We start from the raw sequence: 11,189 nt of genomic DNA, 5'->3' as shown, positions 1-11,189 counted from the left end.
AGCTTGAGAGGATCTGCAAAGAAGATCTTTAACAATCTTTAATACTTAAAAAATTGTTTTTATCTTTCGTCTCTCTGTGTTTCATAATTTTCCTTCAATTCACAAGAGGCTGAATGCATCTCATTGGAGAAGGCATCCGAGTGAGCAAAACAGCTTCCCTCTGTCTCAGTATGTGCAGGCCATCTATCTGATGCTGTCTGGTCAAACAAGTGTATGACATTGTTGCTGCCCGTAGCATTGAATGCAAGGGACATAAGGTATAAATATTGGTAGGCCTAACTCATTAATAAATGGTCAGTAGGTTTCCACTTTCTTTAAAGGTATGTTTTCAGCAGTTATAAATGTTGGTAACTCATTTGTTAATGGTCTGGTGATTGCCACTATAAATAAGGTCAACTTACAAGAGTGTGCAAAGCAGTCATAAAGGCAAAGGGTGGCTACTTTGAAGAATCTCAAATGTAAAATATTTGTTTAACACTTTTTTGGTTACTACATGATTCCATATGTGTTATTTCATAGTTTATTCTACAATGCAGAAAATAGTAAAAAATAAAGAAAAACCCTGGAATGAGTAGGTGTGTCCAAACTTTTGACTGGTGCTATACAGTAGGTTGTAGTATGATTTTTTTTCTTCCTCAATGATTTTACCCACGCATCACTACTGTTTATAACAGAAAGAAGTGACATTTCATCACCAAAGCACGTTTTCACCTAATCTGGGCAGAGTGGGTGGACACCCTAGTTGTTGTAATAAACCTAAGGCCAGTATTCAATCCAAGGCATGTTATGGAGCATTGCACTTGACAGCCGACAATGCTTAAAAGGAGATTGCATTGATGGTAAACACGGCAAATGGCTCAAGCGAAAATTACCTCTAGAAGGCACAATGTTGATTGGATCCCGGCCTAAGGTTAATTACAATGTAATTTTCAGAACAAAGAAAACATGTGAATTTCACTGCATATTTATTTCAAAACATGAAACATTTGCAAATCATGTTGAGGAAAAAAAAAGAACATAAATCAGCAAAAATACACATTAAACAGTGATAAGCAGCATAATAATCATCGTACTATTCACCTGCTTAACATTGAACATGTATAGTGTTGTAAAACATAGCTAAGTCAATCAAATGTGATTATAGAGTATGTATAAAGAACGTTCATGGCTTAATTTAATTATAAATGCCTCTCACTGTATGCATAATAATATTTTCAGCATAAAATCATCATTCAACTATTTTTAATAGTTACGTTTTACTCTAACCAAAAATATAATAATTGCAGTATGAGAACTAGGAAGGATCTCTTAGATTTCTTCCTAATAAGGAAGGGCAGATTATGTAAAAACAGCAGCTCAAAATAAAAGCGATAAATTGTCAGACTAATGTCTCAGTACGTCTGACATAGATATCGTTTTACTCAAATCAGTACTGTTTCTTTATTTTTCTCCAAAGGAATACCGATCTAAAGACAGTAGCTTGTGAGAGATACACACATCACACTGAACTCAAATACTAGCACTAGGCTGGATTCTCCAAAGGAACAAAGCCAGATCTTCAAATTCATGACACACAAACACACGTCCAGGTGCGCACACATGCACCCACAAACTGATGTCTATAGATATTTCCGTCGGCTTATTTTTTGCCTTCCAGATATTCAGTTAGGCATGCACCTCTCACTACATTGGAGAACTGTGTATGCATGTGCCCAGAGTGTGTGTGTGTGTGTGTGTATTTCAGATCAGTTCAGTGTGTGTGAGTTCATCATCTCCAAGCTGCAGCTCCTGCTATCGTGTGTGATGGGTTTAAATGCTGTAACAACGTTGGGAGCACCTCTGCCACGTGCCTGGTGTCTCCCACACTTTAGGTAGAGGAGACTGGACAGCTTACTATAGTTAGGTACTAGCATGTGAAAAACACTGTAAATTCCATGAAACAACACCATGACAGTTCTATACACTGTTTCTCACAGTTTACCTTTTTTTATTTTGACCTATTTTGTGTGTGTATGTGGGTGGGCAACTTTTTGAAGTTGAATAATATTTGGGTTTGTGTTTCCTGGTAGTAGGCTAAGGGTTAGTTAGTTAGCCTGACTTGGCCTGCAGCACCACTGGAGTGGTAGTAGGCTAAGGGTTAGTTAGTTAGCCTGACTTGGCCTGCAGCACCACTGGAGTGGTTGTAGGCTAAGGGTTAGTTAGTTAGCCTGACTTGGCCTACGGCATCACTGGAGTGGTAGTAGGCTAAGGGTTAGTTAGTTAGCCTGACTTGGCCTGCAGCACCACTGGAGTGGTAGTAGGCTAAGGGTTAGTTAGTTAGCCTGACTTGGCCTACGGCATCACTGGAGTGGTAGTAGGCTAAGGGTTAGTTAGTTAGCCTGACTTGGCCTGCAGCACCACTGGAGTGGTAGTAGGCTAAGGGTTAGTTAGTTAGCCTGACTTGGCCTACGGCATCACTGGAGTGGTAGTAGGCTAAGGGTTAGTTAGTTAGCCTGACTTGGCCTGCAGCACCACTGGAGTGGTAGTAGGCTAAGGGTTAGTTAGTTAGCCTGACTTGGCCTGCAGCACCACTGGAGTGGTAGTAGGCTAAGGGTTAGTTAGTTAGCCTGACTTGGCCTACGGCATCACTGGAGTGGGAGTTTAAGGGTTAACAGCACACGTAAATACTCTAATCACTTGAATTCATTTTCTGACCAATACATTTAGGTAAAAAATCTCCACCTGATAGGAAAGTGCCATTCTGCTTGTTTGTGTGTGGGTGTTGATCTTACCCATGTGACAGCCTGGGATGTTTCGACCATCCCTCATACATTCTCCTTCATTCATCTGCAGATAGCCATTTGTTAATTAATGTCACTGCTTTAGTGTGACACCAGAACTTTTTCAGTGCCATTCAGTAAAATGACATATTGGCTGCGTCCCAATATCAGCATATACCACAAAGCACACCACTCTGAATGTATGCCCCAATACATTGCACTCTGAATGTATGCCCAAATACATTCCTTCATTCTAAGTAGTATGCTCGTGTGTGTATGGGTAACCCAAATGTTTGTGACATCATATGGCAGACGTCAATACTGACTGTTTTTCACAACATGTTGTCAACAATACCTAGATAGAGCTTGTTTCTCTCTGGTTCCACAGTAGGCCGATGCATTAACACACCTTCAATGTGCAAGGAAAAACACAAGAAAATAGATAATGTAAATATCAAATAAACAACAACATATTCACGTCACACAAAGAATTCTTGCTATTGAGGGGAATGACTAGAGGGGTGGGGCTTAATAGTCCAGGTTAGAAAGAGTGCCACTTGTTGGTTTGTGGTTCAGTTGTGGTTGACTTTTTGACTCTGTTGTGGAGTAGTCCCTAGGTTACTGTAATTAGTTCCATCTGTTTCTACCTAAACAACAGTAGCTGCCCTCTCGTGGCAGGACCTTCAGACCTCTAGAACCCACTACACTGCTTGCTTGTCCCCTTCTCCCTCTCTCCCTTGCACCTCTTCTCCTCTTGCACCACTATCCCTTGTCCCCATCTCTTCTTGTACCCCTATCCCTGGTCTTCACCCCTCCCCTCTCAAACAATTGTCCCCCTCACCCCTTTTCATTGTCTCCCTTATACCCTTCTCCTCCAGCATCTCTTGTTCTCCTATCATCTTGTCCCTCTTACCCCTCCATTCAGCCTGGTGGTCTGACTTTAGTTAAAGTAGTTAATTAGTTCCCCTGTAGTACTTAGTCATGTCTGCTCTCTGTCCAATCCTCCCCTGACTGGAGTCTTCTGTATGACCTCCTCCACTGTAAGGGTCCAGCCATTCCTCCCCTGTTTAGGCTAGTTCATTCCCAGCCTTGTGATCCTTTGCTGGGGCTCCAGTTCATCCGTTCATCCCTCCCCTGGTTAGGTGAACTCAGCGTCCAGCTCCTCAGTGCTGCGGCCCAGGGTAGCGGTGGTCCTTGTGGTGGTCCCTGTGGTGGTCTGCGTGCTGGTCTTATTGGAGGTGGAGTGGGTGGAGTGGACCTTGCCGATCTCCTCCAGAGCGCTGGCCAGAGAGTCCAGGTCCCCTGTGTCCTGGTGCTGGGCCTCCCACAGGCTGAGGATCACCGCCGATGGGCTCTCCTGACGCGCAAAGTAACACAGGTTCCTAGAGGGAGGGGAGAGGGAAGTGGGAGGAGGGGCAGAGAAACAGAGATAGAGAGGACACTGTTCATATCGAATGCTGGGGCTTGATGAGTAGTTGCCCAGATGATTCAGATATGCTTGTACTGGAATAGATCCAACAAGAGGTACTAGCTGCGGTTACTCAGGAAGAGGTTTGGGAGACACTGGACAAGAAGTATAAGGGGAAAAATGAGTGGATGATGAAAAGGAAGAAGGAAACAAATACATGTATATTGCATCTCTTATATTATTATCCTGAATATCAAATTCAGCATAGCTGTTGTTAAAACTCACATTCACCAGAGGGCACTGTTTCATCAAAGGAGATTCTCTCTCTCTCTCTCTCCCAGGTGTGGTGATGATGCTCCCACACACCCAGATATATAATAGCATAAATGCTTAACAAGGTAGAGACATTCTCATTAAATGATGCTGACGGCTTCCACTGGTTAGAAAATACTCCCCAAATCCTTTTCCCGAAATGCCTCATGTTGTTTACCAGCACAGTTTTCTGGTTCATGTCATGCGGCTTACGTCACCCTTCTACTCAGTAAACTTTACCCCCCCCCCTTTCCACACTCCTAAAAGATAGATGGAAGATCATAGAGGTGAGGGAGGGGGTTGCAGGACAAGGAGATAAAGGGAGAGAGAGAGTAATGGTGGAAAGGGTAGGCTATGTGGAAACAAGACACCAGGACTATGTTCATACAGACAGCCCAATTATGGTCAAAACATCTGATCGCATTGGTAAAAATACCAATTAGTGACATAAAGATCAGAATAGGGCTACCTGGTAAACACAGCCAAGATGGCTAAAAAATGAGCCATCTATTATTGACTGTTTCTTCTTCTGCTGAGGGAATAGAGATCACCCAATATCGAACCGCTAAAATCCCCAACATCCTAAGCAAATAAAGCTCTGGCAGATATCCCAGAAATACTTCTACAGGAGATGGAGGGAATGAAAGGGGGAGAGAGGGACATACACTACCGGTCAAATGTTTGGGGTCACTTAGAAATGTCCTTGTTTTTGAAAGAAAAGCACTTTTTTTTGTCCATTAAAATAACATCAAATTGATCAGAAATACAGTGTAGACATTGTTAATGTTGTAAATGACTATTGTAGCCGGAAACTGCAGATTTTTAATGGAATATCTACATAGGCGTCCTACATAGGTCCATTAACAGCAACCATCACTCCTGTGTCCCAATGGCATGTTGTGTTAGCTAATCCAAATTTATCATTTTAAAACGCTAATTGATCATTAGAAAACCCTTTTTCAATTATGTTAACACAGCTGAAAACTGATTAAAGAAGCAATAAAACTGGCCTTTAGACTAGTTGAGTATCTGGAGCATCAGCATTTGTGGGTTTGATTACAGGCTCAACATGGCCATAAACAAAGGAATATCTTCTGAAATGTCTTCTGAAAAAATTCAGTCTCTCGATGTGCAAAACTCATAGAGACATACCCCAAGCGACTTACAGCTGTAATCGCAGCAAAAGGTGGCGCTACAAAATATTAACTTAAGGGGGCTGAATCATTTTGCACGCCCAATTTTTCAGTTTTTTATTTGTTAAAAACGTTTGAAATATCCAATAAATGTCGTTCCACTTCATGATTGTGTCCCACTTGTTGTTGATTCTTCACAAAAAAATACAGTTTTATATCTTTATGTTTGAAGCCTGAAATGTGGCAAAAGGTCGCAAAGTTCAAGGGGGCCGAATACTTTCGCAAGGCACTGTATGTGTCTCTGTGTATGTATGTGTCTCAGTGTGAGTATGTCTCTCTGTCGATGTATGTGTGTGTGCGTGTGTGTGCACAGATATAATGAGATCAGCCATGTGTGCCTGTGGCCTGGTCTCTGGTAGGGCTGCTTGGTGATAGCAGATAAGGATTGGCATCAAAATGAAGTTGAATGCATTCAGTTGTACAGTTGTACCCTTTCCCACGGTGGTGAAGGTTCAGACTAAAAACCAACCCGTATGCAAATGAACTGGGCACAGCCATGGGGACAATTGGTAGACAGAGTTGAATCAGTCAAGATCAGTCAAGATTGATAATTTCTGTAATTTTGTAATTTCATAATGAGTCATATTGACCAAGCCAATAGAGCAAACAAAGTAGACGTTATACACATTTCTGTATAGTGTCATTATTAATCAATATAATTTATTAGACTACCTAAATTAAATGGACTTAAACGGGTGGTACTCAAGATGGCTGCTAGTCAAATTTAAACATGATGAACATTGCATGGGCCAGTATAACAGTTGGACTAGAATTTAAAGATGGGGACCAGGGTTTCTTTGTTTATAGTACCAGAAAGCATTTCTGTGTGTGAATGTGTGTGTGTGTATGTATGAGTGTATGAGCGTGTGTGTGTGTGTGTGTGTGTGAGCAAGTGCATGCGTATGGTATCTCACCTGTCTATGCAGAGTTTCTGTGCAAGCAGCTGCCAGTCCTTGCCCTTGGCGTTGGCTGTGTCGAAGGTGGCACAGATCCTCTGGCGGATGGAAAGTGGGATCTTGAAAGCCCTGGACCCCATCTGTGATGTGATGGTACAGTCTGACTGAGTGAAGAAGGGGACTACCTCCTTTTCACTCTGGAGGAAGAAACCATTACAGGATAAGTTTTATTTCATAATTCAATGCATTTCTACAGATAACAGCGGATTATATGGCTTCAAAGAGTTAAACCGATGCAATATACAAGTCAAGAGCCCCCTGAGAGCTTCATTAAGAAAAGCTCTTCAGTCAAATCCAGAGACATTCACTCTAATGAGAGAGCCTATTAGTATAACAGCATCACCTCCATTTGGGGTTCACACACACACACACACACACACACACACACACACACACACACACACACACACACACACACACACACACACACACACACACACACACACACACACACACACACACACACACACAAAAGACGTACACTCACAAACACAGTGCCACACGTGCACACACACACTCTTCCTCCCACACACACTCCTCCCCTTACCTCGACTACGGAGGTGTAGACCTGGAGGATTTGCTCCTGACCTTTGACCTGGCGCACACTGATCTTACAGGACAGCTGGGAGGAGGCGGGGCTGTAACGCTCCAATGAGAAGGCACACTGCAGGGGGTGCTGGTTACTAGCCCACACCTGAGAGAATGAGAACTCCTGGAGGAAGAGAGAGACAGAGAGAGAGAGAGGAAGGGCAGGGGGGAGAGGGAAGAGAGAGTGAGAACCCAAAAAGGCATGTGGTATTGATGGTATCCTCAATGAAATTATAAGATGTACAGACAACAAATTCCAATTCCAAACATCATCCCCAGCTTTGGCATCTTCCCCAATATGTGGAACCAAGGGCTGATCACCCCAATCCACAAAAGTGGAGACAAATCTAACCCCAATAACTACCGTGGGATATGCGTCAACAGCAACCTTGGGAAAGTCCTCTGCATTATCATTAACAGCAGACTCTTACATTTCCTCAGTGAAAGCAATGTACTGAGCAAATGTCAAATTGGCTTTTTACCAAATTACCGTATGACAGACCACATATTCACCCTGCAACCCTAAATGACAAATAAACAAATCAAAACAAAGGCAAAGTCTTTGACTCAATTTGGTATGAAGGTCTGCTATACACATTGATGGAAAGTGGTGTTGGGGGAAAAACATAGGACATTATAAAACCCATGAACACAAAAATAGGCAAAAAAAATGTCTTTCCGCAGGGCCGTGGGGTGAGACAGGGATGCAGCTTAAGCCCTCCCACCTTCAACATATATATCAACTAATTGGCGACGCCATTAGAACAGTCTGCAGCACCCGGCCTCACCCTACTAAAATCTGAAGTCAAATGTCTACTGTTTGCTGATGATCTGGTGCTTCTGTCCCCAAATAAGGAGGGCCTACAGCAGCACCTAGATCTTCTGCACAGATTCTGACAGACCTGGGCCCTGACAGTAAAACTCAGCAAGACAAAAATAATGGTGTTCCAAAAAAGGTCCAATTGCTAGGATTTGTCTCTAATAAATCCAGTTTGGGAAGAAGAGTGTTTAGTCTTTTGGCGAGCAATTTGGTAATTATTTTATAGTCGAAATCCAACACCATAATATGAATCAAATGAATTAAGCTACATTTCTTATAACCAATCCCATATACTATGTTCTTAAAAAACTTTTCAATTCTCTAGTATAGCCAATATTGAAGGCTATCAAATGCTTCTCAAAGATACCCTCCGGTGGTCAAACTAGCACAAACTAATAGAAACAGCCTAACTAGCTCTGCTAGGGCAAGTAAAATGGTCAGTGAGCTGTTCTCTCATTTGTGTCTGGAAGTAGCTAGCAAGCTAGCCAAAGTTAGCCAGTTAGCTTGGGTACTTGACTGCTATTGTTAGGACAGAACGCTCAGATCAACCTTAAAGAGATGGGTGGGGCTAAAGTTTAAGAGGCTGTGAACAATACTGAATGGGTGTAGACAAAGAAGAGCTCTCCAGTAGGTACCAAAACATTCAAAGGCCATTTTCTCAAAAGTGAGGTTTCAAGTTTATCAACTTTCAAAGCAAAATTACTTTCCCATTGTTCCTCAAATGCAATGTATGATATACCATTTTGTAGCTCTGTGTCCCTGCTTTTATCCAATGTAAAAAACACAATTTCAAATTTTGCTCCATAAGACTGAATCAAGGCGGTCGGTCACATATTAAATAGACAACTGGTCGATTGTTTGTTCGATAGGCTGTTGGTCGACCAATATTTTTTTGTTGTTGAGCAGGGGTTGGAAATATATATATATAAAAAAATATGGTACACGAGACACCTGTCTGATTCATGCCTGACTGAGTGGACTAATCCATTGCAGAGGCCGTGGGATGGCACACCAGTATCACCAGTAGTACATTTACCATTTAATTATATCGATCTCTGGCTCCCTCTTTAGTATTTTGTGTCTTCATTTTTAATCGCAGTGCTTAAAGGATCAGACAAGCTCAGTAGCCTACATATAGTTGATTTGTTAAAATATACTGTAGGATCTGTCTATATATTGAAAAATACATGTTTAAAATGTTTACCAATCGATTGGTCGAAAGAACAGACGACTCTCGGTTGACCAAGACTGTTTGTAGTCGGGGACAGCCCTAAACTATAGACCTAATCTAGCTCTGGGCCCGTATTCACAAATAGTCTCAGATTAGGAGTAGTGATATAGAATTCATTTGGCCTTTTAGATCCTAATTAATACGATTATATGAACAGATGGGGACCTGATCCTACATCAGCATGTGCCTCAGCTTCTACTCTGAGGCACATTTTGAATACAGGCCCAGGATGACAAGATTTGCTAAACACTATGTCTGAATGCAAGCTAATTGCATTGCCCTCTTTCCTATATTTCACCTTTTAACTACTAGTTTAACTACTAGTTAAAAGGTATAAAAAAAAAGCTTCCTAGCAAAGAGTGATTTCTTAAGAAAGAATTTTGTAGGACTGTCTAGGAGTGGTCTGAGTGGTGAAGGGAAAACTGAAAATGAGCTGTTATTGGCCGAGAGGTCTGGAACTCTATTTCTTATTGGTCTATTAACTAATTTACAGCTTGAAATTTCAGGCGGTCTCTTCAAACAGCTCTTACACTGAAAGGGCATTATCACAGTATTATTCCAACCTCATAGTGTGGAAATATATACAAAACACAGGAAAATCACGGCAATGTCTGCACTGGGCTTTTAACGTCTTGGATATAGGGGGCGCTCTTTTAATTTATGGATAAAAATGCTCGACTATGCATATAATTGACAGTTTTGGAAAGAAAACACTCTGACGTTTCCAAATCTGCAATATTATCTGTCAGTGCCACAGAACTGATGCTACAGGCGAAACCAAGATGAAAGTTCAAACAGGAAATGCCCCAGATTTTGAATGCGCTGTGTTCCAATGTCTCCTTATATGGCTGTGAATGCGCAAGGAATGAGCCTACACTTTCTGTCATTTCCCCAAGGTGTCTGCAGCATTGTGACGTATTTGTAGGCATATCATTGGAAGATTGACCATAAGAGACTACATTTACCAGGTGCTCCGGTGGTGTCCTCCGTTGCAATTATTGCGTAATCTCCAGCTGCGTGTATTTTACCATTTGCTTCAGAGGAGAAACCAAACTGCCACGAATGACTTATCATCGAATAGATATGTGAAAAACACCTTGAGGATTGATTCTAAACAACGTTTACCATGTTTCTGTCGATATTATGGAGTTAATTTGGAAAAAAGTTCGGCGTTGTAATGACTGCATTTTCGTTTTTTTTTTCTTAGCCAAACATGATGAACAAAAGGGAGCGATTTCTCCTACACAAATAATATTTTTGGAAAAACTGAACATTTGCTAACTGAGAGTCTCCTCATTGAAAACATCCGAAATTCTTCAAAGGTAAATGATTTTATTTGAATTATTTTCTTGTTTTTGTGAAAATGTTGCCTGCTGAATGCTAGGCTTAATGCTATGCTAGCTATCAATACTCTTACACAAATGCTTGTGTAGCTATGGTTGAAAAGCATATTTTGAAAATCTGAGATGACAGTGTTGTTAACAAAAGGCTAAGCTTGTGAGCCAATATATTTATTTCATTTCATTTGTGATTTTCATGAATAGTTAATGTTGCGTTATGGTAATGAGCTTGAGGCTATAATTACGCTCCCGGATACGGGATTGCCCGAAGCAACAGGTTAAGACCAGACCAGATCAATGTTCACTTTAGCCACTAAAAGACTTCAGCTAATCATTGAAGGGCAGCAGCCTCTTGGGGATGTGTTTGTGTATCCATGAGAAAACTGAATTGGAGGTGGCCAGTCTTAAATGACTTGCATGTTAACATTCCATTCTTCAAAGTCAATTCAGTTAATACATACTGTGTAGTTTCAATGACAAACAAACAGCCAGTCAATTAATATGTTATGTGTGTGTGTTTGTGGGGGGTGGGGGGATATAGTTTTGGTCCCCTGCTGCTGTCCCTGCTCTTTGTTGTGACCA

At 41.5% G+C, this 11,189-nt stretch overlaps 1 protein-coding gene across 3 annotated transcripts in view; it reads right to left on the bottom strand.

Annotated features, from left to right (window-relative positions):
- Nucleotides 1-948: 948 nt before the first annotated feature.
- Nucleotides 949-11,189, bottom strand: part of LOC109874408 (netrin receptor UNC5D-like) — a 317,100-nt gene continuing 306,859 nt past the window's right edge. For all 3 annotated transcript variants that reach the window (XM_031809239.1, XM_031809240.1, XM_031809238.1), the window contains 3 exons: nucleotides 7,176-7,340; nucleotides 6,587-6,765; nucleotides 949-4,141 (listed from right to left, as the gene is read on the bottom strand). In XM_031809239.1, coding sequence (XP_031665099.1) covers nucleotides 3,898-4,141; nucleotides 6,587-6,765; nucleotides 7,176-7,340 — 588 coding nt within the window. In that variant the 3' untranslated portion in view covers nucleotides 949-3,897. The remainder of the gene's footprint in view (nucleotides 4,142-6,586; nucleotides 6,766-7,175; nucleotides 7,341-11,189) is intronic.

The sequence above is a fragment of the Oncorhynchus kisutch genome, linkage group LG29 (assembly GCF_002021735.2).
Source record: "Oncorhynchus kisutch isolate 150728-3 linkage group LG29, Okis_V2, whole genome shotgun sequence".
NCBI lineage: Eukaryota > Metazoa > Chordata > Actinopteri > Salmoniformes > Salmonidae > Oncorhynchus > Oncorhynchus kisutch.
Note: the sequence above shows the minus strand (reverse complement) of the source record. Positions and strands in the feature narration are given on the sequence as shown.